The sequence below is a fragment of the Canis lupus genome, chromosome 21 (genome assembly GCF_048164855.1).
Source record: "Canis lupus baileyi chromosome 21, mCanLup2.hap1, whole genome shotgun sequence".
In the NCBI taxonomy this organism is placed as follows: domain Eukaryota; kingdom Metazoa; phylum Chordata; class Mammalia; order Carnivora; family Canidae; genus Canis; species Canis lupus.
This window is the reverse complement of record NC_132858.1, coordinates 32,109,341-32,137,215: the sequence shown is the minus strand read 5'-3', so window position 1 is coordinate 32,137,215 and position 27,875 is coordinate 32,109,341. Positions and strand designations below refer to the sequence as shown.

Sequence of the window (27,875 nt, the reverse complement as noted above, 5' to 3'; positions counted from 1 at the left end):
GACATCAGAAATTATGGGCTAAAGACTGATTTTCTCTCTAGCTATGTGCCACTGCACTGGATGTCTCACTTCCTGGGTGTTTACTCCCATCCCCTGCAGATGGGATTATTTGCTTGCTAATCTCCATGACTATTTCCAGTCAGAGGTATGTGATTTCTTACAGAATAGAAATTAGAAACATACATTGTTTTAACCCTCCAATGTAAAAAAAAGTCTTGTCCTGTAACTGTGCCAACTTACTAATAATTCAATTACCTACTTGCTAGCAATATAAAAATAGCTACCCACGTTATTGTGCAGAATGACGTCTGTAATTATTTGTTCAATATCTTGTTACTACCTGAGCACTACCGACACCAGGGTAGGTGTAAATAACATCCACTGTAAGGTCGTTGGAGATGTGAGCACGCTTACCTGTAACGTCGGGGATCCACCGTCAAAACTGAACATATAATAGACTTCAACATATAATATACTTTAAATACCATATGGCAAAATCCTTCAATGGTAAAATCATTTTCACATTGCAAGGCAAAAATAGCCCAAAAATAAGATTTGATGATGCTAACTTCATATATCACTGAAAAAAACCTCCTAGAATTAACTTTGGGAGCAGTAAAGAGGGGATATGAAAGAGAATAACCCTTCTGGCACTTGGTCGAGCATTCTTTTTCCCACCAAGTCAGAGGGGCCGGTTCCCCAGTCCCGTGCTCTCCAGCAGAGGGCACCGCAGAATAAGGACGAGTCCTTGCTGCCTGCGAGCGGCTGCTTCGCAGGTGAAGGCCACAGGAGGAGGGGCGGTTCTGCAGAGGCACTGCCAGCAGCTCTGTCTCCTGCTGCAGCCTTGTTTCCTCCTAATTTTGAGGAGGCTGACAAAGAGGGGAATTGCTTCAGGACAATATGCCCCGAGACCCGGAGCACACCCGTGTTCTTCGTGTGTGTGTAAATTCAGTAATAACACTCCCGCAAGCTGTCCTCTGCTATGCTGGGGGCGAAAATAAAGGCCTAATGTATTCATCAGTAAGTCATTTTTAAGACCAAAAAAAAAAAAAAAAAAAAGGAGCCTGTAACTTACGAAGCTCATCAAAATGAGTATCGGCTCCATCATTTCCAGGAATTGAGCAAATCAATCTGGCTTTAAGGAAAGTCGTCCATTTGTTTATCAGGCTGCGCTGTCCTCCAACATCATTCTGAAAAAAGGAAAATAATAAAGATACAGAGTTAACATCATTGTTTACAAAGTCAGGGAGCCCAGATTCAGGGCCTTGAACTTTCCAATACAGGAAAAGGCTCCTTAACACTGCATGCTTTCCTCATGGTTGGATGAACGGTGTATACAACAGGGCTATACTGAATGAGCAGAGGTGAGTGGGGCGACAGTGTACATGAATGAGGCCTGCAGTCAAATCTCACCTCTGCATATTTTTGCCCCATGGCCAACAAAGGGCTATTTAACTCTCCAAGTCTCTGTTTCCTCATTGAAAAAATATAGCTAATGCCTTGAAATTGGTTATTTTGATGATTTAATGGAAAAATCTGTGTACAGTGCCTAGCACAGGGCCAGACAACATGTGTTCCATAAATACCAGCCCTGACCTGTATATTATACACATGATGAAGATCATGATATACAGCCTTTAGAAATATGCCTTCCTATAGACTTAAAAAGTCTTTTTTTCCAAAATTAGTGCCTTACCAATTAAGCAATAAGGCAATGTAAACATACATATAAACCAATCTTGTTTTAAATGCTAATTGATGTTTTTCTATACTTTGACTCTGAAATATTTCATTAAAATGTTCTTTAGACACTTACCAAACATAAGCACTTAAATCAATTCAGTAAAATAAATTCAATAATTCAGCATAAAAAGATCTGTGTCTTATTTTTAACTTAATACGTTTCTATGAACATTAAATTAATACAATTTGTTATCTGACTGGACTTGATGTGCTATGTTTACAATAAGTAAGATGACACTGTTTCATGGCATAAATACAGGAAGTACTTAAATTAAACTTTCAAAAATTACTTTTAGAGTCACTATTTCCTTTAATGTATTTACATCTAAATGTAAATTATATAAACATTTTTATCCTTCATGCAATCTATGTTTTATAAGATTAATAAAAAGTTCACTATCAAATACTAACTCTGAATATTTAGGAACTGTATTTCCTGTGCTTCTTTAATCTCTGAAAATTAAATGAAATTACAGAAAAGTATGCAAATGACTACTCCAAACAGGAGAATTCAAAGTCATAGAATTACTTGCTCTTCTTCAAGAAAGTGGGGGGGAAGAAAAGGAAGGGGATGGAAGACAGAGAGCTCTTTGAGTATTATCTTGGGTGATGTGGAAATCCAAATTCCAGATGATATAATTTTAGTAACAGAGCAAATTTCAGAAAGCTATAGATTTGTGGGGGAGCTCAGAAGACAATGAAGTCCCTGAGACCACAGGCTGCAGCCAGCCTTAGCCTTAGCACCTAACACCAGGGGTATCCCAGGGCACCCAGAGTGAATGAATCTCATTTTATTTTGTTTTATTTATTTGAGAGAGAGAGAAAGTACTGGGGGGAGGGACAGAGGGAGAGAAAGAATCTCCAGCAGACTCCTCCCTGAGCATGGAGCCTGACTCGGGGCTCGATCCCAGGACGCCGAGATCATGACCTGAGTCAAAAACCAAAGTTGGAGGCTTAACCAACTGAGCCACCCAGGTGCTCCATGAATCGCACTTTATTTCCCCTCTGCTAAACACCAGAATACTTGTCAGTAATAACTCTGTATAAATAAGTAATAATTTTTATTTTTTTGATGTGTTCTTCAAGTTTATAACAATGTAAAAGGGGAAAAAAAGAAATTCAGGACATTTAAATTCAATATTTCACGTATGAACTAAAGTTTGCACTTGAACAAAAAAATTGCACCTCACAGTTTGCACTACGTCTCTCTCTGTTTTAAATTTTAAATGATCCAAATCGATGTGCACTTAGTCTTGGAACACGTGTAACTGAGTTCATGTGTGTTGGCAGATACATAATATAAACTCAACGATAAGTACAGCAATTGTTTGGAAACTGGACCAACAAAAGACCTTTCTGGTAATAGTATTTTGACACTGATACTGTTTAGAATTGCTGACACATGGTGATAATACATAGCAAAGGAACATTTAGTTGATTTTCTCATAATTATTCATTCTTTCCAGAAACCACACTCCCTACTCTTTTCATCCAACACCTACTGTACATGTTACTAATGTCCTGCTTATCAGGTGTTTAATAATACATGTTTGGTTATTAGTGAGTAACTAAAAATACAAGATAAAAATGATAAATATCCTTAGAAAGTATAGATAAATGCCAAAAAATTTAAGTTTCCTTTGAAATGCCTTTGTAGTGGAAAAAAAGAGGACAGGCATTGCTGTGGAGGTAGGTTCAATGTTATTTTTAAAATGAGAGGTGAATTCAGACATTCATAGATTGGAATATTCAGGAAATATTCTAGGTGCTAGAAATTAGAGAGAAAGGACAATAGGTGGAGCACTTCAGAACATGTATGGAGACCCAGGACAAATTTGGTTTAGATGAAGACTGGGATAAAATGAAAACAGGGGAGGAAAATGTTATAAAAGGAAATCGGGGTGCAATCCAGGAAGCCTTTAATACCAGACCAAAGCATTTATATGTCATTTAATAATATGCTATGTAGTACAAAGAATTACTACAAAGAAGTGGAAGAAAATGAATACATAATAGATTTCACACAATAACCCTCTAAAAACAAACATGTCTGTAATTGCTGTTGAATTTAGGTTTTGTAAATGGTGTTTCCACTCTTGCAGTATAATTGCTCAATAATAAAAATAACCAATATTTCAGCCAGCTATTGGATGATTAATGATGGCTGCAGCTGTGAAGACAGATTTATCTAGACATGACCTTTATTTTTACTGCTCACATCCTCAGATCATTTAATAAATATAAATCCAGATGTTAATATGAATAGGCAAAAACACTAATGCTTCCTTCTAGTAATGGTAAATTCTGTGTTAATGTTTAGTAGGATTTCAGGGAGAAATATGTTACCTAGAGTCACTCAGAAAGAAAGAGATTTTTAAATAAATTTAAAAATAAAAAGTAAGATACCTCCCCATCTTTCTCATGAACTTTGATTTATATCTTTTTAAATTCACATGTTTTTTATAAAAATATAAAATATTTTTATTTTAGCAGAGCCCTACCTGTACTAAGCCAAGTTCTAGTTAATATATTTAAATTTTAGTGCATTCTTCACACACATGTATAATATTTAAAATTTTTCATTGCCCATATTTGCATATTTTGAGTCAGCAAGAAATACTAAAAGTGTTGATTCAATATACACAAGGGAATTTATCAGCTACCATTAATTTAATGCCAGGGACTATGTTTGGTTCACTGCCTTACCCCTAGCAGAGTAGTTGCTTGAATTATTTTGTTAAATGAATAAACAGATACATAATATGTGCTTTACAACATTCCTTTAACAGGTGTATACATCACTACTTCATCATAAAAATTAGCAATGGCATTCTCTTTTAAACATTTTGTGAGATAAAAAGTAACAATAAATGTCCATTTTCAAACAGCACCCTCTTTCTATTTGCAGTTATCATCCTATTTAAGACAAACTATGACAAAATTCTAATGATTCTAGGTTCAAATTTGTTGGATGGGAAAGAGTCTCATACTGTAGCCTGCATACTGTAGTCTCATACTGTAGGCTATATATATATATATATATATATATATATATATATATATATATATATATTTAACCTGACAAATGGAAATTGGAATCCTTTGAACAAAAGAATCTTTAAATGTTCCTGCCTATCCATCTAGCAGCCTTCTCTGGCCTCAAGGAATAAAGAAGATAAAAAACAAGCAAAAAAAAAAAAAAAAAGGTCCAGGTCAAAGATGAAAGCCACCTGCTGTCAGCAGGGAAACAAGTATAATTTCTGGGATACACATTCTCAGGAGTGGATTATAAGCACTTAATGACTGGATAGTAACTCTTACAGACATCCAAGAGCATGACCTGGAATGGCAAAGTTCAATTCACAAGGAGTTGTATTTCTCCTGTAGGCAAGGGTCAGTTGGCTGACTGCTGACCAGCTCTCAGCCCCTGGATTTGTTTGGAAAGCCACAAAATCCCCTGAGAACTTTAAGCCCAGAAGAGGGCTAAAAGGGAGGTAACCACTTTTGTACTAAATTGTCACCTCCTTGCTTATTTTTGTGAAGTTCTAAAGAACGCAACTATCTCACTAACACAATAGATTTACTATTGAGATGTCAGAATCAGCAGCTGAGAGTCACAGGCCACTTCTGTGCCTCTACTCCATCACAGCTTCTTTGTGGTCAGATTGCCAAAAGCCTTGACAGTCTCTACACAGAAATAGAGATGAAAGTAACAAAGAAATTAAATGTAAACCAGCCAGACCACATGGGTTCCATCTGGGTGGTGAGCACAGAGGGTGACTATTTTCTTATTCTCTGTGGCTTTTTACATGTTTGTGACATTTCTTAATTTTAAAAACAGAAAAGATGAAAGATGAAACAAAGAACAATTTACAACCTTTCAGCAGCTTTAAAATAAACTCTCTCTGAGTTGGGTGATTGAGTGACGGCTGCATAGTATAAAATACTATGATCGCTACTTGTAGTCTACTAATGGGTAGATGAGTCAGAAAGCAGGTTAATGGTGATTCCATTTTGCTTCTACTGTCCCAGCAGATTCAAGGTCTTATAAATCTTACATAGACACATAGAGTAGCTACAAACTGTCACACATGAACTTTCATTGAGTATGTCTTTTGACCTTTGGGTCACTATGCTGGGTTCATCTGCTAAACACAATGTTATCTGTATACATCATCCTCTTTGAGGATCTCTTAGGATCTCTCTTTATAAATATGGTCCTTTTCACCTGAATCTCAGGAAAAAGAAGTTCTTGGAAAATATAAGAATTGACTTTCAGCTCCAATGCTCTTCACACCTAAAGACTTTATAAATCAATGAAATCACCGACCCTTCTGTGGACATGTTGTATTCCATTATAATATGGGTTAGCATTCAGACATCTGTAACCATACTAATGAGTTTAAGTTGAAAGACACCAGGCTTTTCTGATCAACAAATACTGAAGAATGACCCATCTTAAGCACTTATAAAAAAGAAAAAAAGAAAGAAAGATTTGATGCTGGAGTCAGACTGGTTCACAAATTCTTCTTTGCTTAAAATCAGTTCTTTTGCCTAATGCTTTTCTGCATCTTTGTGCAGTCAAGAGAATGGAATTCCCAAAACGCTTTGAAAACCCTCATCTATACATCTTTTATGCACACTTCTCCCCAGTTCCAGCCATTAATGACATTTAATGTCAGAGATTAATTAATGAATCAATAACATCTACTTCTTTTGAAGTGTAATCTAAGTACTACAATATTGTAAATCAATGAACATATTTCTTCCATAACTGAAACTGCCCCAATTGAGGTAAACACACAGGCTTCCTATTGATCCTTTTTTACGCATTCAATAAGATTAGAGCAATTTGATACTTTTGTGTTTTCAATGTAAGGTCTGCTGTATTTCAATACATCATTCATATTCTTTATCTGATCTGTCATTTGTGAAAACAGCTGTCCTTTGTGGGGTCTAAACAGTGTCCTGCTGGGATGTGGCTCCTAATCGCCTGAAGACCTGTTACACCAAGAAACACTGGAGATGGGACCACAGCAGCTGACATTTCAGAGCAGCTGCCCACTGTACTCCCCCCGTGCTCCCTCAAACTTCACGCACTTATTTCTAGAGACTTATTTAGAATTTTTGTAAGCCTCAATCCAGATGGTCTGTATGGGGCTGTATAAGTAAATAAAAATGATAAGGGTAATCCAAACACAGAATGGCCTGTTTAGAAGCTGGAAACTATAATGGTGGGTGATGAGACAGAAACAAAAAAGTAGAATCTGGAATAAGTGGTTCCAAGAGCCTCACAAGGAAAGCGTGCCATATACACTAAAGGACAGTATTATTATACTGACAGCAGAGCTGAAATGGGGACATTTTTAATACATTAAATAAACTAATGTTAGTGAATTTACATGGACTGAATCAAATGACAGGACCGTATCATTGTATTTTCCTTTTCAGCCCGGATCTTCCCTCGCAATGTGCTGTAACTACTTTTCATCTTGTTAGCTGTTTCATTGATATGCAAAATAATAATAATGATAATAATAAAGTCATGACCACTAAGAAATAAAAGCAAAATCAAGAGTCTTCTACTTCACCTACAAATAATCTTGAATCTCTCAGTGATAAAAGAAACAAAACTATACAAACTCAAACGTCTCAGACAAAGGAAGAGGAGAACAAAATAGACAAAAAAAACGTGTATGGCAGGTATTAATAAGCATGATAATTTTAAGGCATCCATTCTGAAGAAGCTTTCAAGGTAACCTATATATGTTTTTTTATTTTTTTTCTGGAAAGGACTCTAGCGTTTAGCGATGATTGTTTTCAATTTGCCACTGGAGAATCAAAGTGGAAAACATGTTTTTCGAACTACTCCAAAAGCCTGTAAAGATTATTAGACATGCTGGACCTGATGATACACTCTACTAAAAATCTCAGTATATTTCTAAGAATTTAATAGTTAAAATTAGGTAAATCTAGGCACGGTAAGCAGTTTTTTGTTTTGTTTTGTTTTTCAGGTTAGATCAGAGCTTGGTAAATTAAAAAAAAAAAAAAAAAGAAAGAAAGAAAAAAAGAAAGCCACAGGCAACAGTATAAATTCTTGCCTAGGAATTTCTGACAGGAAAACAGATGGAAGTGAAGCAAAAGCACATCTGTAGCTCAGAGCTCTAAATCTCTCATTTAGGTTGTAAGTGACACGTTAAAAGTAAGCAAAAAAAAAAAATAAAAAAAAAATCCCACAACCCGGCAGAGATCAATACACACAGAATGTGTCATCGGCCTAAAAACACAAATCTTCAAAGGCAGCAATTGTCCAAATAGGACCATATATCAACGCGGACAATGCAAGTGGAATTGAAGCAAAGGTCTATTAATTAGCCCCCCAGGCAAGTGCTGGGAAGGACCATCCAGACTGAATTCCTGGCTGGACAGTGGGAATCCTGCAGAGCAGAGGGGAGAGCTGGCCTAGCCTAGGCTGGCACCCAGAGTGGCTTGCACCTCTAAGCAAGCTGCCCATGGTGCTTCCAACGGTGAAGAGAATCCAAGAGTAACGCGAAACAGCCTCAGGCGAAAAGTTGCAAGCAGGCCCCCCTGGGGTGACTGGCATTTCCACCTGGAACTTGAATTCAGGGACTCACACGGGCAGTGACGACCACCCCCCCCAGAGAAGCAGTGTTCAGGGCGGTTTCACCTGTCCTTTTAGGTGGCATGCACCTTGCCGCAGAGACCCGTGGGACCCACTGCTGGCAGGAGCGGACCGGAGTGGCAGGGGCACCGTTGGGCGCTTGAGAATATTGACCCTATGACAGGATCAAGAATCACAAAGCCAGGCGGGTCTTTAGAGACCATCTAGGCTCAGCCTCATGTGATAAAGATGCGAAAACGGAGTAAGAACTTTGCCTGGCAGGTGGGGACACCCCTGAGAAATAAATCATCAGTAAATGAGTTCTCACACATACAAAGATGGACATGCTGAGTTGGAAAGAGATTCCTTAGATGAAGGTACTTATTCTCTGTCCTTGATCAATATTTTTCTAAGAAATGATACCCTAATTCGGCTTCTTTACTGTTTTGAGGGTGTTTCCCTGTCCATGCCTCTTGTCTAAAAATTTCATAGTTCAAATTGTCGACATATCTCCAAATTCTTTTGACTACGTCCAGCAAGAAGATCCACCCTCCAAGTGCAAATATTGCTAAAAAATGAAGGCAAAATAAGAACAATTTCAGACACTGACGCTAATTAAGTTTGCAGTCTTCCCACTAACCCCTAGTAACTGACCTGTCTCTAACCAGCACCTGTCCCTAACATGCACACACCACCCTTCCACTCCCAGCAGCTAGTTGCCCTGGTCCCGAAAGTGTGAATGTGTATGCGTGATGTGTGCGTGCATGTGCCTGTGTGCACATGATTTTTGATATTTAACTCTCTGTAGTATGACAAGGAACTTACTTATTCACACATCAATCTTCTGCATTATTGACTGCTTGAAAATAGAGACCTACGTCACTCTGGTTTTCCAGTACCTTCCTCAGGATCTGCCATATCCCAATGCATACGATCTCATTTAAGTCTTTCATTTGTTTGGTAACGCAGTCATGGAAGAGACAGGTGCCCCCATTTCCTAAGTTAAGGAGCAGAGCTAGGAAGGCGTCTACACCTAGAGGTGGAAGCCTAGGTCTGCTTTCACATTGAATATCCAACCACTCACACTAAAGGTATTGACGATATCCTTACTGCCAAATCTACTTCCTGATTTGTAATCACATTCTTATCTGACTTCCTTTGGGTGTGTGACCTCACTGACAAGTGCTGTCTTCTTTTTTTTTTTTTTTTTAAGATTTTTTATTTATTTATTCATGAGAGACACACAGAGACAGAGAGAGGCAGAGACACAGGCAGAGGGAGAAGCAGGCTCCATGCAGGGAGCCCGACGTGGGACTTGATCCCGGGACTCCAGGATCATGCCCTGGGCCCAAGGTGGCGCTAAACCGCTGAGCCACCCGAGCTGCCCAACTGCTGTCTTCTTGAAACAACTTTTGCCCTTGACTTGTGACACCACTGTCATCCAATTCCCCACCTAACTATCAAGCTATTTTTTTCTCAATTGCCTTAACAGTCCACTGTTTTTTTCTTAAAAATCATTGTCCCTCAGGATTGGGTCCTTGCTCTTTGATCTTGTACTACGTATTTCCCTGGGGAACTTCACACACTTCCATGACTTCAAGAACTATCAGTATATTGGTGATTTCCAAAGTCATGATTCCAGACACTACTGAGCCTCAGGTTCCTATTTTCCACTGACTATTTGGAAAGCACATCCCAGAGCCAGATCAACTTTAACATATCCAAGTAGAAAATCTCTGCCCATACACTGGTTTTGGTGTTTTTTGTCTCAAATGTCAGAAGATTTCTCTTTTTGAATGTTCCTCATCCCTGCTTATCTTCTGGAAATCACAACGACCAAGAATATAGAGGTCCTTGTCTATAGGCAAGTATCAAAGCCTCGGGGGCAGCAGTAAGAATTAAAATGCATCCAGGATCCAACAGCCTTTCAGATGCATCATGAGGTCCATACTTGCAATATCAGTCCTAGATACAAACGGGGAAGATAAGACTTCCTAAGACTTGAAATTTTATGGTATTTTAAAGGGGAAGCAATCACTATCCTAATTTTCCATGTATTCATTATGCTTCTGTCACAGACAAGCTCTTTTGACTTCTTAAATGTTTTTTCCCGCCTCTGAGGTTTCACACGTGCTTTTCCTTCTGCCTGGAATATTCTTCTCTATCTCTGTCAGCTTTGCCCTGCAACTCCTTGATTATTTTCAGTATCTGTTCAAAAGTTACTTTCTCAACAGATCTTTCACAGCCAACCTAAAACCCACCCATTTTTCCTAACCACACCCTGTGATGTTTTTCCCAATTTTAGCACTTAACATACTTTCCGATCATACATTAATCTGTGTTTTCTTGGCCAAGGCATATGTTATTTACTAGGCTGCAAACTCATTAGATACAAGTATCACTTTTTATCTTTTATAAAACTACTGTTTACTTAGCATAGAGTTGTGCACAGGGTTGTTAAGTAAGTGAACACTCTGATAGTCTATATTTATACTGTAGCCAACGGCCATGGGATATCATTTATTTTTATTATTTTAAGTTTTTATTTTAATTCGTTAGTTAACAATACATACGATGCTATTTAAGTCAGACTTATTTAGGGGCTCCTGGGTAGCTCGGTTGCTACCAAGGGCTGCCTTGGGCTCAGGTCGTGATCTCGGGTCCCGGGACCCAGCCCCACACTGAATTCGGCATCCGTCTCCCTGCTCCATGGGGAGTCTGCTTCCCCCTCTCCCTCTGCCCCTCCCCACTGTTCCTGTCCTCTCTCTTTCTCTGTCTCACATAAATCAATCAATCAATCAATCAATCTAAAAATCAAGTAAAATTGGTTAAAATTAAATAACATTAAAAATCAGTCTTCGGTCACGCTAATCGAATGTTAATACAGCCACACGGCTACTGTGTGGGAGCCTGTGCATATGCAATAGTCCCATCATCATGTAAAGTTCAATTGGACAGATAGTCGACACTAAGCAATTAATAAGACACTAGCAATAAATTACGGACTTATTAGACATCTACATCTAGATTCTATGCATTCACAGTTCTACTCATTCCTATCGTCTTTGTGGAACCACCTAACAGGTCCCTAGTCCCAGATATTTCTTAATCCAGATGCGTTCCTCAATTTATTGCTAAGTATATCTACCCATCAAGTCACTTCTCTTCTACTAAACATTTATAACTTCTCGTTGCCTACAAGATAAAGTTGAAACACCTTCATATGGAAACAAGACTTCTTTTCTTCCAATTTACCACTCCAATCTCCAATGACATTGCTGCTCATATACCCCCCTTGAGTTCTACTTAGGAGATTTCATCCTTCTGTAAACCAAATATACCCTGTCACATGCTGCCGGAAAGCCCTATCTTTTCCTTTCCTTGATTTAGTCCTCCTCCCTCTGTAGGATTCAATGTTTGAGCTTCACCAAATACACAGTGTTCTCTGCTCCAACCTCTGTCACATTATACTGTGATTATCTGTTTCTATTTCCATTTCCTTCACTGTACTATGAGGTTTCAAAGAATGGGGACAGTGTTTCACTTATCTACCAATGTCTAGTGTATTGCATTTTGTACAGAACTCATATTTTGTTATTGTCGAAATAATGAAATGATATAATAATGAAAGAGTGGGTTATAGAATTGGAAAGACTCACCCTTATTCTATAAACAATTCTTTGCTAAGTTTTGTATAATTTGCCTATTTCCAAAACCTTCTTTTTATCAATTACTATACGCTACTCAGTCTAATAATATTATCTTTGACAGGTCAATAAAATAAAATAACAATAAATAAATTGAAAGTTGTTAACAATTTAAGAGCTTCCTCCCTCTTCAGCTACTAAAGTATAAACAATTTAGGGGCCCAAAGTCATCAGTTACAAATGGAAACAAATAAAAACAACAAAACCAGAGCATTTCTAAGTAAATGAGCTGTAGGAATATCCTGGTGGAAAAGACAGTATAAAGGACTCCCACATTACTAAAAGAATTTGTAAACTCAGTAAAGTGTAGACAGTTCACTCTTAATTCTCTCTAATATGACCTCTGACTCCTTGGATCTTTGCTTCTATCTATTGAACTAAATTTTGTTTCATAGCATAGACATACATTTATTATTTCTTAAAAACAGAAAAACAATATTGTAATAGCCCCATGGGGGTAAAGAAAAAATGAACCAACGGAGAGAAATAATATGTTCTGAATAATGTCAGAAGAACATTTCTATGTGAAGATAATATATAACAGCAACAATGATGATGCTCAACAGTTGTTTTCTTTAGTTAAACTTGTTACCATTCTGACATAGTTTTTAAAAGACTTCAAGTCATTTTTAATCTTGTCAGTGCAATCTCCACTTACAAATACTCACTTTTTGCCACACTTTAATCCTAAATTATTAAGAAAAGTTAAAAACTGGCAAGACATGCTGCAATTAAAAACTTTGAAAGATGCATGCAGAACCGAATATTGCAAACATTTGACCAATGGGTCATATGTGTAGCAGGAAATTCTGAAGATGGTACTAACTGGAAACAGTGCCTGGGTGAAGAGATGTAAGAGGGACCTCCCTTCTTTTTTTTTTTTTTTTTTTAAGGAAATTCATCCATCACATGTCCTTATTTGATCTCACAATTTGTTAGCTTTTTATCCAAACACAATGGCATGACAAAATCTTGCTGTGTGGCCTTAGAGTTTTTTTGTGGTGGGAAGATTCCTGTACTACAATTCTCTCAGCCTTTTCAATTCTATAGAAGATTGTTCATAATTAAGATATCCCAGGGCTGATAATTGGAGTTTATATCATATTTTGAGTACATAAGTTTATAAACAGGGCATCTAAATTTTTCTTTAATATATTTTTCCATCTTTAACTTAGCTTTCAGTATATATAATAATGGGGTAAAAATAGCATTTTGTAATGAATGATTTTCTATCAAATGCTTTAGACCTAGTAAGAAATAAGTATTGAACGTATTCACAAAACCTCACTTGTTATGTATGTTCATCTGAAAGTGACTTGTAAATCTTTTATGACATATATAATGTAGCAGATTTATATAAATGATGTCAATGCACGGCCCAGGTTTTCAGGGTGGGGATGCTGTTGTTATAAAGCATGCTTCAGTACACTAACACACTACAGCTACTCCAAGCAATAGCCATTCATCTAGGCAAGAGGCTTCAAGAGAAATTACTGTGAATTCTTGGACTCTGAAAGAATGAGGATGCTTTTTAGAGAATTCTGTCCCCTGGGGGTGAAGGGATCAGTGGGAGACAGCATCACTGGCTAGGACACTAACTAGGTAAAGAATGATGTGTGCTCACAAGCTGGCCTCATTCAAAAGCCATGTTTTCATTAGCAATTTTAAGTGCTGTGATGGTTTGTATTTCTGTCCCTGGAAGTGTTCAAAAGCCTGAGGGTACAGACTGAGACAAAAAAGTGATAGGCTCAAATGGAAGAAAATGAAAAGTTTGTACAAGACCAAAAAAAAGCTTCCTATTGAGAGTATTTATTAACTTAACAGCTCTTCTTCTGAATAACAAGAGTTTATGTGGAAGGTGTCTGGCTATTTAAGAAAAGTTATTTCAAGGAAGATAAAACCAACTAAAAAAATAATATATTGAAATCAAAAGTGTGATTCCAGTAGCATTATTATTCTATAAAGCCTATATTCACTCAAATTAGAACCTGAATGGAAAAAAATGGAAGTGTTTCATAGAATTGCTTTCCTATAACTTACATAAAATGGCAATCTTAAAAAATGAACTTCAGTGTTCTTTAAATGTTTTGCATTTCGGTTTATTTGTTTTTCCCCCTCCTTATCTCATTTATTCTCAAAAACCTAACCTAGATAAATGCTCTAGGAAATATTTACTGTAGTATTACTATAACCATATTTTCAACTTATTTGATCCCTATACAGATACATAATTTTACATGTGTGACGTGTTTTCATAAAATATCAGATCTGATTCTGTTAGTGTTCAAAGTACTACAGTGATTATGTTACTTTCAATTTCAAAATCAAATTTAATGCATAAAAGCATTTTAAATTCCATTGACCAGGAAAATGCAGTGATCTTACTGGGAATAGTGAAAAGTGGCAAAGGAATAACCTGTCAACATAAGGAGCAAGCTGCCAGAGATGTAACTCAAACCTGAGTAATAGTTCACACTGGGAAAAAAAAAAATCCCTATAATACTGGAAAATTTTGAATCTTCTTTTTTCTTTTCACTTTTGGATCCGAAAAATTATTCATGTAGATAGTATGAATTCATCCTACTTATGAATGATGGACGTTAACTTCTTCTTCAACATCACACAATTAATTGTTCATACATATACATACATGCCTTAAGTAACATAAATATATCTTGCCTTACAAACTCTTCCAACTCGAGAAAGGATGGTCTTGTCAGAAGTGGTGCCTTCCTGAGATGATTCCCGAAAGAAGAAATATATTTTATCATCATCTGGATTATAAGTGTCTGGTATAGGGAAAGTTCCAATGAATTTTGCTCCTGTTTGAAAGAAAAAAGCTACAAATTAAAATACTGAAACAGTTCAGCCAAAATAGCGCTAGTGTCTTTGAATGGAAAATAACAGCAGAATAAACAAAACAAAACAAAACAAAAGAATGGAATGTGGGAAATGAGACATATAACAAATAAACATGACACAATGTAAAAATATGTATTAGCACACAGAGGTCTGGAACAAGTTCTCTCGGAACTCCAGGTACTCCAGAGAATGGGTGACAACATGACTGGCTGATATTCACGATTGTTACAACCCAACTAAGTTACTTAGAAATTCCTTTCATATCAGGAGAATCTATGACTTTATATTTTCCTTTTATTTGATGGAGTTATTGTTTTTTTTTTTTAAAGATTTTATTTATTTATTCGTGAGAGACAGAGAGAGAGGCAGAGACACAGGCAGAGGGAGAATCAGGCTCCATGCAGGGAGCCGGACGTGGGACTTGATCCCAGAACCCCGGGATCACGCCCTAAGCCAAAGGCAGGCACTCAACCGCTGAGCCACCTAGGCATCCCATAGTCACTGTTTCTTAAATCCTATCTCTCCCATTTACTACAAGGGTGGCCTTATATGAATTTTTTGTCTTCTCTATGCCTCAATTTTTTCATGCCTGATATGAGGCTACCACACATACACCTAGTAGGATAACTGATACAATAACCAAATGAATGAATATATGTAAAACTCTTGCTATATGATAGTGCTTGATACATAATAAGGGTTCAATAAATATTATATTATTAAATAAATCTTGAGGATGATAATCATTATTATGAACACAAACAAGAGAATGATAGAAAATTTAGCACATCCACACACTTGTTTGGATAACAGGTAGCTGATAAAAATAAAATACACAGTTCTAAATGTATTAGCATGGAAATATGTCCATAATACATGACAAGTGAAAAAAATATTAGCAACTCAACTAGCCCCTTGGCATTGCACCAATGAGAAGCCAATTTGTGTTACTAATCCTTTGTTTAAAAAGTATTGGGCATTTTTAAGTCTTGGTTTTATAGAATTGTGAATGAACCAGGTAACAGATCTGTAATGAGGTGATACTAATTCAGAAATAGTTCCTTTGATTAAGATAAACAAAGAGAGTGGTTATTGAGGAAGGAAGGATCTCAATTAAGTAGAAAATATAATATGCCTGGAAGGAAGCCCCCCAGAGCACTCTTTAGGAAGTGAAGCAGGAAGCAAGAGAAGACAAAAAAGTTTCAAACCACAACCATCAGCACAACAAACAAAACAGAGAGTAAGTGGTAGGTGAAAAAGATCAACATTGCCTTATTTGTCATGTACCCCAGGAATCCTGAAAATCATCCCCCTGCTAATGTAGAGCAGTAGGTCAACAGCCCAGTAAACAAAACTTCATAATAGCTCTCTTCAATAAACAAAAGTTAATGTTTGATTCCAAGTGATGGGTAGTTCAGTGTGTATCATGTCAGCTACGCTTGGTCAACTGGGGTCTCCTATCCAATCTCTTCTCCACATAAATGGGAAACTTCAAGAAAGTGAGGGGGAATTATGTGCATGAACTTTCTCTCTTTTGTTCTTTATTATTTCCCTGTTCTTTCCCTGAAGTTTAGAACTCCAATGGATTCTTATGCTCTTGATAATCTCACTTTGATATAGTCCTAGGTTACATAAAAATAAATAAATAAATTTTAGAAAACCATGTAGAGTTTTGCAGCTCCTGGGAGGCTCAGTCTGTCAAGTGTCTGACTCTTGGTTTTGGCTCAAGTCATGATCTCAAGGTCCTGGTATCAAGCCTCACAGTGAGCTCTACGCTCAGCAGGGAGTCTGCTTAAGGATTCTCTGTCTCCTGCTGCCCCCCCCCCCCCACCGTGTAGGAGCAGGACACAAAAGGGATAAACTGAAAATACACATAAATTATAGAAATACGATTGGCTTGTTTTATCTTAGTAAATATTTGAACTTAAAATGGGGATTCACACAAGTAGAATTTATCATAGCACTCAAATATAATTCAAATAAAAGTTCAACATGAAGCATGTCACCCTGTAACATTTGTATCTTATCACTTTAGTGATTGAATTTACAATTTAAAAAAACAACATTGTGGTACAGAATTTACATAGTATCTAGAGAGGAAATAAGAATTTAGTAATGTGAAACAGAAAATCATTACAGGTAAAAGTAATTCCAGTGTGAAACAGAGTTGCTTATAAAGCTTTCCTCAGATACTCAGATGGGCAAAGTGGTTAGAGGAGCCAATTGTTAGGTCTTCACTTGCTTAGAGTTCAACAAAAAAATCAATTCTACAACAAATTAGAATATAAACAGTCTGCAAATAGTCCAAAAATATATGACAATTCATATTCTTCTACTGCAGAAATACACAGAAAAACCTACTTTGGATATTGGAAACCTTATCCAAGTGCAGGTATCACCATGTGAAATGGTCAAAGGTAGACTATGACACTAGTCTAACACTCCAGGTGCTTTATCATCAGTGGGGGAAGCAGAGTAGATATTTTCCCAATGTATATTTCTTTTACCTTTCAACCAATATATCACACAGATGATCAAGAGATCCTAGATGTTCACAGATGAACAATCACTTTATTCAGTGACCAATGATTTTATCGGATTCTCTTTTAAGTGTTGGTTCTCTTTTAAGTACCATAAGACAACCATTTTGGAGTACTGTAAAAAACTGAATGATGGAGTTTTTAAGCCAAATGTTTATTATATGAAGAAACATAATCCTGAAAAATGAGTTAGTATCAAATAATACTCTACTGTGTGATTTAAATAATAAGAATACACATGAGTTAAAAATAAATACATTTCGAGAATACAAAATATTTTTCTTACAGATTCAATTGAGGTCCTGTCTTAGAAGAATATTGATGCTAGTATTTTAATATAGAAACTCTTTCCTGAGCTGCTGCCAAGTTTGAGTAAAAATAGTTATCATTTCATCAGCGTATGACGTGCACAGTTGCTACATTAAATAATTTAAAATGATACCAATAGACACCTGGGCTTTATTATAAGAGCACATTTTTCCCCCTTTGGCATATAAAAGACATGCTCTAATAGTGACGGAGTTTGAAATCATGCATTTTCACAAATGAGCTATTAGCATTAGTACCAACCCATGGAGCCTGCAATACGCATCACTTTCGTTTCTCCCTATAAAGCTCTTTGCACACAGATGAGTTAACAAGTAGTGACTGCCTTAGTTTCCTTTACTCCTTCTAGTATCTTTTTTTTTTTTTTTTTTTTTTTTTTAAGATTTGATTCATTTATTCATGAGAAACACAGAGAAGAGGCAGAGACACAAGCAGAGGGAGAAGCAGGCTCCATTCAGGGAACCTGATGTGGGAATTGATCCCAGAACTCCAGGATCATGCCCTGAGTCAAAGGCAGACAGACGCTCAACCGCTGAGCCACCCAGGGATCCCATCCTTCTAGTATCTTCTTGCTACCACTTTTTAAAAAGTTACCCTTTTTGGTGGAAGGAGAATTTGGAGACAACAGAACTGTCCAATAAAAATTTCAAATGAAAACTGCCTCCATATGTTAAAAATAAAAATTTAAAACAAAAGTTCTTTTCCACTCCAGGAAAGAAAACAAAAACATATGCATTTGAGGCATCTTTGTTTGTTTTCATTTTCCAAATAGTCATACTTCTAAACTTTATCTTAAAATTCTCACAACAACTCAACTGTATTTGAGTAACCACTCTGATTTGTATTTCTTGATTGTTCTAAGATTAAGTTGATAAAGGAAAGTGAAAAAGAGAAGTGTGGAACCATCAAGGCTTCATCTAGAACTGCCCATAACATTGCATCTTTGCAATTTTTCATGCTCCTGGTGAGGTATTTAATAGATGGATTAGTCTCTCAAAGAAGGAGTCAGGATACCTACTTCTTAAGGCTACTGAAACTGGATTAGACAAAGTCCTAGAGAAATTCTGACAAGGATCCCTGGACTGGCAAGTGAAGAGGATAGCTCCTGGTTAATCTCTGCAGGGCAGAGAACAAAATATGACAAATACACAAACATAAAGGATTCTTTTGACTTATGTAAGATTCACATAGGATCATATTTCTTAAAAGGTTAATTATTTAAACATACTCAATTGCAAATGTAATTTTATTCTTGTATTTCACTTTATCTGAATGTAATAATCTACAAGAGTTTATTCCCAAACAGCTAAAAAGTAGGATTTTAAACTAGATGTGAAAGCATAGAGGACAAAATTTAACAGGAAAACAACTCTCAAACTGTCTAACCAGGAATAAAGCACACAACGATGTTACAACACAGGAGAAATGATCTGACACGGACGCTGACTCCATCGTCTGCAATCCCGAACGTGTGTCAGTTCCTTCTACCTGGCGACACCTTTAGGAAGCTGCTGCCGGAGCGTCACGCACTTGCTGCGTGAACAGGGAAGCAAACCCCGTGGCGGTGGGAGGCCCGGGCCCCCTGCAGACTGCACGGCCGACCCTCCGCTCCCGGGGTCTCAGTCAACGTTGCGGGTCCGGGGCGCGAATCCGTCGGAGGGCCCGGGGGCCTGGCGCGGGGTCAGCCAGGGAAGCCACACCTCCGCTCCCGTGGGTGCCACCCGGAGGGGCCTCCCACCCGGGACCGCGGGGCGGCACCTCCCCCTCGGGACCTCCGGTTGCGCTCGCACGACGACGCGGCAGGTAGGCACGGACCCCGTAAGTGGGCCTCCTAAGGCAGGGATGTACACTCTAAAGTGCAGAATTTGATCATGAACTACATGATAAAAAGAAAAAGTGTCTAGAGCAAGAAAGACATCCTGAGTTTTAATCTCCCATCTACTAGCTATGAACGATACATCTGGTTTCTAAGCGATCCCCAACTGTAACATGGGAATAGTAACTCTCTCAGTAAATAGAACAATACCTTAAAAGTGCCTAAAGTAGTGTCCAGCATGGCTGCTATATAAAAGAAGTTTGAAGTACAAGAAATTAGCAGTAAGAAAATGAATTAACGAACAATAACATAGTGGCAAGAACCCAGATGCCAAGTGATGAAGACCCGTGGAAAGGTGGTGGCCATGGCAACAACAAGGCCAATAGATATTTTGACGGAAGTAAAGGCTCCTGGTGATAGATAAGATAAAGGGGGTGTGGAGAGGAAGGAATCAAAGATAACTTCAAGGTAACTGGGTGGATAACGTTCAGAAAGTTAAGATAGAAGTCAGGAAACTGGCATTGAAGGCTAGGTTAGAGAGGGAAACTAAGATAATTTTAAGTTAGACTCACAGGATTTTAGATTTTAGATCCAATTAGTCTTTCACATATCTATATCTATATCTGTATCTGCATATATTTAAAGAAACTCAAGCAAAGGATTGCAACCTAAGGAACATGTAAAAAAAAATCAAAACACATTAGTGGCACTATCAGGGCAGAGGCTTCGATACCTGTATTCACATTATAGAACAATCGATTTTTTTAAAAATCTGGGATGAAAATGTAAGACACCAAATAAATATTTTTAAAGGCTCTGAGTGGCAGAAAGAGGTTTGGAAATACAGTTTCAAAAAACACGAACACAGGAAACAGTTGGAAATCTGAGAGTGGCTGAGCTCACAGAATTATGAAATGTATGGAGAGAGAAATTAAAAGGGGTCAATGGTTACAAATGCTAAATAGATGTCAGTCAACCACAGGGCCTTCAGGGTTTTAGGACCACCTCCCGCCTTTCTTACCTTTAAGAATAATGACAATGAGGGTGATGACAGCATTGACACTGAACTGCTCTTAAAATTGTCTTCCATCAGACTTCCCAATATGACCTTCCCTATACGATCTAAGTTAATCCTCAGAACACCCTGTGACTAAGCACTATCATTATGATGAACTTTTGACAAAGAATGTAGATGCACAGAAAGGTTTGACCAGGGTCACAAATAAGTGATACTCAGGACTTAAACCTCGGTAATTAAATTCCACAGAAACAGAGCTGTGATTTTTGTCTAAACTCGGACACTTTAAAGAGTCATAGAACATTAGAGGCAGCCTGGAAGTGTCCAGAACAAACCAGGGTCTATGGTCTCCTGGCATCAATCACTAAACATTCTTCCATGAATGAGCCATAAATGTTAGTTCCTGATTCCTAGTCATTCGACTGCATTCTATCCATTGAGACTTCTCTTCTATGTATCTTGTCTGCTTTCTTCCTTTCTACTGACTTCTTTAACTGCAAAGTTTTCTCAGTATCTAAAATCTTCTCTTGAATTCCATTCTCATATCGTTGGATTCTTCTCCTCCCAAACAAGTATCTTCTATTTCAAGTATTTATTGCTGTATTTTCTCACAACTGTCTCCACTGTCAAGACCTATCTTCTGGTCCCACCTTTTTCCTGTATCCTTGCTATGGCTACTTTTTCTATCCTCATTCTTAGTCTTCTCTTCATGCTACTGTCAGTTACCTTTATAAAAAACAAAGATCCAGTTCCCTGATTAACATCAGGGCATGGATGAAGGGAGTGAAAAAGCACAAACTTCACCAGTTAAAATGTAAGTCTTGGGGAAGTAATGTACAGCATGGTGACTGTAGTTAATATACCATATTGCATATCTGAAAGTCACTAAAAGAGTAGATCTTAGGCACACACAAAAAATTTCCATCTATGTATGGTGACAGATGTTAATAGACTTATTGTAGAGATCATTTCGCAATATTATCATTTTGCAATACAAATATCAAATCATTATATTGTACACTTGAGACCAATATAATGTTATGTGTCCATTATATCTAAAAAAAAAAAAAAAACTAAACCATAGCAGCTAACTTCCTTGTGATGTCAGGATAATATTTACAACTTTCCAGCCCCATCTCTCTCTCTCTCTTCTAATGCTTCATGCAGTCATCATCTATGAGGTCAGTAACCCTCCCAGGGTCCAAGTCCAGGAACAGAACAGCATTCAGTATGCCAAGGGTCCTCAAAAGTTGTTATTAAATGTTAAACCAACTCAAGCTTTCCTACTTTGTAATTCCCTTCACACAGCACTAAGAAAAGCCCATTAGTCAAATAATAGTTGAATGAAGATTTCCTACATTTATTAATTTAGCAATGCTCCACACTTCTTTATGGACATATCACTGTTATGAAATAAATAGAATTATCTCTGAAAAGAGTGGCAAAATGATGTTATTTTCCATTTGAAGATTAAGAAATACAATCTATAGTTAATTTTAAAGTCATAGCATATCTTGTTACCTAAACAGGTAAGTTTTTCTATTTGGTAAAATCCATAGAGTCACACTCTCAAACCGAGTATGTCCACAAAAACATCACTGCTCAAGAAAGATAGTCTTGCCCTGTCTGAATGTAGAGAAATTAATGAGAAATCACATTGAGATATCTTCCAAATTTGTTTTCCCTATTAATAGGGCTCTTTTGGTCCACAGAGATCCCACTGTTGGGTAAACAAATGGATCTGGAGGTTCTGACTAAAGAAATGTTTTAAAGTGTTTTCCCCTTTTGTTTACATTGTCACTGCTTAAATGATACTGAGAGATAGAGAGATAGCCCCCAGCAACTGCCTACCCAGGCCGCCTCCACTGAAACCCAGTATTTATGGTGGGAATGAGAAATTTGTTTGTCTGCATCAAAGGCCGCGTTAGCCTATTCCTGCCATGCTGGATAATAAAGTCCTATGATAATTAGAAAAGTTTAGACGATCATGATAAAACCCAACCTGCTGTACGGCAGGAGTGCATAAACAAACGTAAATTAGTTAACTAATCAATTAATTCATTGGTGGATTTTTTTTAAACTCAGAATACTGCATGACCTCCAAACAAAAAAGTAATCAGATAAACTAACGTCAATATTAACATGCTTGACATTTTAGAGGGACATGCCAACCCAAGTATAAATTATCTTTAAATAAAGAAGTTAGCACTACCATCTAACTAACCCCTTTGTATTAGGCTCACAGACAGTATGTGGCTTAGTCATTAAAAAAACAGACTGCAGGAGAAAGACTGCCAACTTGAACCCCAGACTCTCCAACTGACAAGTTGTAAGGACTTGACCAAATTACTCAACTTCACTCTACCTTTCTACTCATCTTTAAAAGGTACATTAATAATAATGCATATTTCAGATGTCACTGTGAACATTTAAAAACTCAATCAGAGCATGGAACAGTGTCAAGACACTAGCACACTTCAATAAATGTCAGCTATTATTATTATATACACAACAGTTTCTGGAGATTTATCTAACTTAGTGGGGAGTTATATCAAATGTATTTTATAATGTGAAGCTAAACCACTTATTCCAAAACACATTTGAGTGAGTAATAATGAGTCTCTTATCTACCCGAAAGCAAAGGCAAAAAAAAAAAAAAAGAAAAGTGAGAAAATCACTAACCATTGAGCCAGTAGTGCTCTGAAATGTCAGTTCTGATGTAATGATGGTCGTGAGTAGGCCCAAGGGAACGCGTGAACGCCGTGTCTTTGCCAAGGAAATCAGAAGCTGTTCCAGAGTAGAGGTACTCATCTGAGGGGGAGAGAGAACACACAGGACTTTTAAGAGTGCAGCAGCAGATCCTATTTGCAATATACTAATCTGATTGCATGATACCAAAGATATTTATTGCTTAACACGAGAAGATAATGTTTCCTAAGTTTTACATTCAAATTTTGAAAAATTTGTAGAGTCGAAGACAAGATAACTCAATGAGCTTTGGTGCGCTGATGCTACATAGCTGAAGATAAAAATGGCCAATCTTCTGAATTAATAACTGCACGTGCATCAGCTTCTCTTATGAATAAGCTCTTCCTCCTTTTCCCTCTCCCCATAAATAATTCAAGGATACATCACAATTGGGAGTTAGTCTCTGTAGCAGCACAAAAAAAAAAATACTAAAAAGTAAATGCTGTAATGAGGAATGGATTGTGTAATGAGTATTTACTTAACCGACACAACCTCAATGACCACAACTTTTCTCTGCCTAACCTCTGCTGAAAGGGAGCTTTCAGCACTGAAGTCATTCTTGGTAATTATAACATGTTGCATTCCTTGTAGCTAATCACATCTCTAATGGTTCTGATAAACAGGAATTCCTGAAAAGGGAAAGATGTGGCTATTACTGCATATCGAACTTCCTTGTCCTGTTATTTATGTAAAATGCATATCCATGTTTTACCAGAAAGAGAGAAGTTTGTGTGTGTGTGTGTGCGTGTGTGTGTTGGTGGGGGAGCAGAAGAGAAAGAACAGGGGAGGAAGAAGGAAGGAAGAGATGGGGGAAGAAGAAGAAAAAAGGATTGGGGGAGTGAAGGAGGAAGGCGTCTGTGTTCCCTATTGCTACTCGGCACTTAGAGGGGGAAAGACAAGAATGCTGTCCCTACAGAAGAATATATTTTCCCTTTGAAAGCTAAGCTTCCATTTTAAGAAATCTTTATAGTCAACAATGTTGAGTACACCTAGTAGATCAAAATTTTTAAAAAAGGCTAATCTCTACAAAGCATTTAGATTTTTAAATGGCTAAGTATAAGAACGAGACACTGTTTTATCACTAAAATCCAATTTTCCTCAGAAACATTATCTTTAAAATTCTGAATTTCTCTAAGTGATTGAGATGCTTCCTAAATCCTTTGATTACGTCCACCTAAATAACCTTTTACTGAACTATTTGAATCAAGCAATATAAATAATGACAAGAGTCAATTTCCAAAGGAAACAAAACAAAACCCAGGAGAGAGAAATCCAGTTAGGTAAAGTAAATGTAGATAGGATATCACTTCCATCTCTTAAAGCAAGTCCCTAAAATACATGGTAAAGGACAATATTTCATGTGTGGGGCAAATTTTTAAAAATGGAAGAAAAAAATAACAATATCAATAAAGTTGGTATCAAAAATACCAACTACTTGGTAAGAGTAAAGGAAACAAACCATTCATCTGAAACATAAAAACTGTGGATATTTGAACATATTGTCAAAAAAAACGGTGTGTTTCAACCTAAAAATTGCATCTGTATATCCAGACTTTAAAACTGTCTTTTTTGTATTTAAATCACTTAGGGATTTGTAAGAGGGGTCACCGATGCCTACAATCCATTGTTTTTATTACGGGTATGTCAACCCCACTTGACAGATCAGGATCCCAAATCATCTATCCCACTCTCTGAGGATAATGACTGAACATCAGTCATACAATTTTCAAAACACACAAAAACACACACGCTTTCACTTCAAAGGAAGATCACTAGTTCTCACTAAGTAAAAATTAAAATGTCATGGTGCTTCACCCTTATCGTCTATTCAAACATTGATAGACAAGTTAAATAAAAAGAGAGTAAAGGCATGAACCAAACCAAGACAAAAGGTGTCCTCATTATGGTTAAAATTCAGAGGTCATGCCGACATTCCTCAGAACAGACTGCAGACCACACAGCACTGCCTTCTTTAAACAGGATAGTCACCTCACAAGTGAATTTAAGATGTAGACAAAGCAAGAGGAGACTGAATGTGCCAGCAAAAATTTCACATTTCCATTAATACAATCAGGTTAATGTGAAATTGAGGGAAAGGGTGTTACAACATTCTATTATCTGTATTCTATCATTTGTTTTATTAATGTATCTACTACATCTTATTATTAATCCTTCCACTCAAATATTCAGCATATTTTGTAACTATGTTTCTTTAAAAATATTTTATTTAAATTCAACTTGCCAACAAATAGTATAACACCCAGTGCTCATCCCATCAAGTGCCTGCCTGTAACTTATTATGTTTAAGGAATTGCTAAATTTAACTTCTATAGTAAGCCAAATAGGGACATAGCTTGGTATAAGAAAATCTGAGACATCTAAATATAAAATTATAGAACAAGTATTATGTGTCATTTGCATTAAAAAGAATTCAACCAGAAGCTCATTTAAAAACTGTGTGGAGGGGCACGTGGGTGGCTCAGTGGGTTAAGTGGCTTCATTGGGCTCAGGACATGATCTTGAGGTCCTGGGATGGAGCCCCACATTGGGTTCCCTGCTCAGCAAGGAGTCTGCTTATCTCTCTCCCTCTGCCCTTCCTCCTCCTTGTGTTCTCTCTCCCTCTCTCTTTTTCTCAAATAAGTAAATATACATTTTAAAAAATGTGTAGAAATGAAGGATTGCTCAGGCCTCCCCTGAGGATAGGATGCTAAATATAGATATTTGGCACTGAAATACTATAATCAAATAGCCAGTGAAAGAATATCCAACATAATCTTTAACTCAATAAGAAAATGTGGTTTAATCTACACATACCTTTTCAGAAAATCACCTAAAAGCAAGAACTGCCTGCTGTTGATCTTACCTGTCATTATCGAAGCAAAAGGCTGCTGAGGATCAAAAGGACATTTCAGTCTGCCAGACTCCAAATTATGTGTGTCCAGTTTGAATATTACTTCCTATTATGAGAAATATTAACACAAGTGAGATTTTTTTTAAATAGCAGAATCAGCAAGAAGATAGGAGATAAGAACTAAATTCTAACTCATTAATTCAACAAAAACTGATTGAGCATATAGCATATGCATCATGCTATGCTCCTTAACTCTTTAGCAAATATTATTTCTGGCAAGGCTCAATTCCCATGCTTTGGTCTGTGCTTGCCCAAAGTCATAATGATAAAATTGAATGAATTTTTCAATCGGAAGTAGTGATATAGCCTTCAATTCACTAAATCTGGACCACTCCCATTATAAAAATCACCATCAAGCACACATATTTCTTTAGCCTAGTAACAAATTAATTGAGCCTAATAAGCTAATTTTCTCATCTAAGAAATGAATTTATGGAGTGCCTGGCTAGCTCAGTTGTTTGAACATGTGACCGTTGATCTCAGATTTGTGAGTTAAATCCCACATCGGGTATAAAGATTACTAAAAGAGAGAGAGAGAAAAATGAATTTACTATAATAATTATACTTCATTACTATTGTGGCTTATTTACTCACATATCTGCAAGTACACCAAAATATGTCTTGTGACATTTTGTGATTTTAGAGACCATAAAAGCATCCTAAGACATGCAGTTCATTTACGGAGCTGTTGATACATGTGGGGGAGAAAAAAAAAACAACAACCCTGTGTAGTATTTTCACTATTATGAAAACACTGTACACATTAAAACCACATAGTTATTTTGGCTGGAATATCTATTTTTATAATAGTGGCCACAGACAGAATGACATTGGCAGACTTTTAATATTCAGGAAAAAATAACATCTTAAGTTGAACTTTCCAAGAAAAATATGAATGTATAATGAATATGGCCCCATGAGTCTGAGTGTTTCATAACAATGACAACACTACCATCCAGCAGAAATGCTGATGACTCACCCTGCATGTGCACTAAGAGAAATCCAACATTTCAGACATTTTCTCTAGATGGTGTATCTACCAAGTTATATCAGAACACATGCGTAATAAGAAAGGAACATTCGGTGCTACTTATCTAGAAAGTAAGCAATGAAGCAAAAGGGACAGAGGAAATGAGATTGTTTGTTGCTTTATGTTGTCATTTCAGATTTGTTTCTTCTGAACAGAACCAACAGTAATGACCACCCCGGGGCACCTGGATGGCTCACACGGTTAAGCGTCTGCCTTCAGCTCAGGTCATGATCACAGGGTCCTGGGATCTAGTCCCTCATCGGACTCCTTGCCCAGTGGGGAGTCTGCTTTTCCCTCTACCCCTCCTCCCTGCTCCCATTCTATCTCTCTCTTAAACAAATAAAATCTTTCTAAAAAACAGTGGTAGCAATTTAAAAAGCATGATTGGCAATGGTTCTTTCATAGTTTGATGTAAATGCACTTTAATGCTAACCTGGATAGTGCCTGCTGCTAATAGACACTAACTGTGGGCCAGGAAATTTGCCTCCACTGTCTCAGTGAATCTTCCCCACAAGCCTAAAGATGTAGCTACTTTAAGAATTCCAGCTTTG

At 37.1% G+C, this 27,875-nt stretch overlaps 1 protein-coding gene and 1 long non-coding RNA gene across 8 annotated transcripts in view; one reads left to right on the top strand and one right to left on the bottom strand.

Annotated features, from left to right (window-relative positions):
- SEMA3D (semaphorin 3D) overlaps window positions 1–27,875 on the bottom strand; it is a 210,745-nt gene that overhangs the window by 55,880 nt on the left and 126,990 nt on the right. For all 7 annotated transcript variants that reach the window (XM_072791319.1, XM_072791321.1, XM_072791320.1 and 4 more), the window contains 4 exons: window positions 26,247–26,340; window positions 23,318–23,446; window positions 14,752–14,894; window positions 1,076–1,190 (listed from right to left, as the gene is read on the bottom strand). In XM_072791319.1, the coding sequence (XP_072647420.1) occupies window positions 1,076–1,190; window positions 14,752–14,894; window positions 23,318–23,446; window positions 26,247–26,340 (481 nt within the window). The remainder of the gene's footprint in view (window positions 1–1,075; window positions 1,191–14,751; window positions 14,895–23,317; window positions 23,447–26,246; window positions 26,341–27,875) is intronic.
- Window positions 24–27,702, top strand: LOC140612989 (uncharacterized). Its single transcript, XR_012014099.1, has 3 exons — window positions 24–145; window positions 19,191–19,604; window positions 27,461–27,702. It is a non-coding gene; the product is annotated as an uncharacterized lncRNA (long non-coding RNA).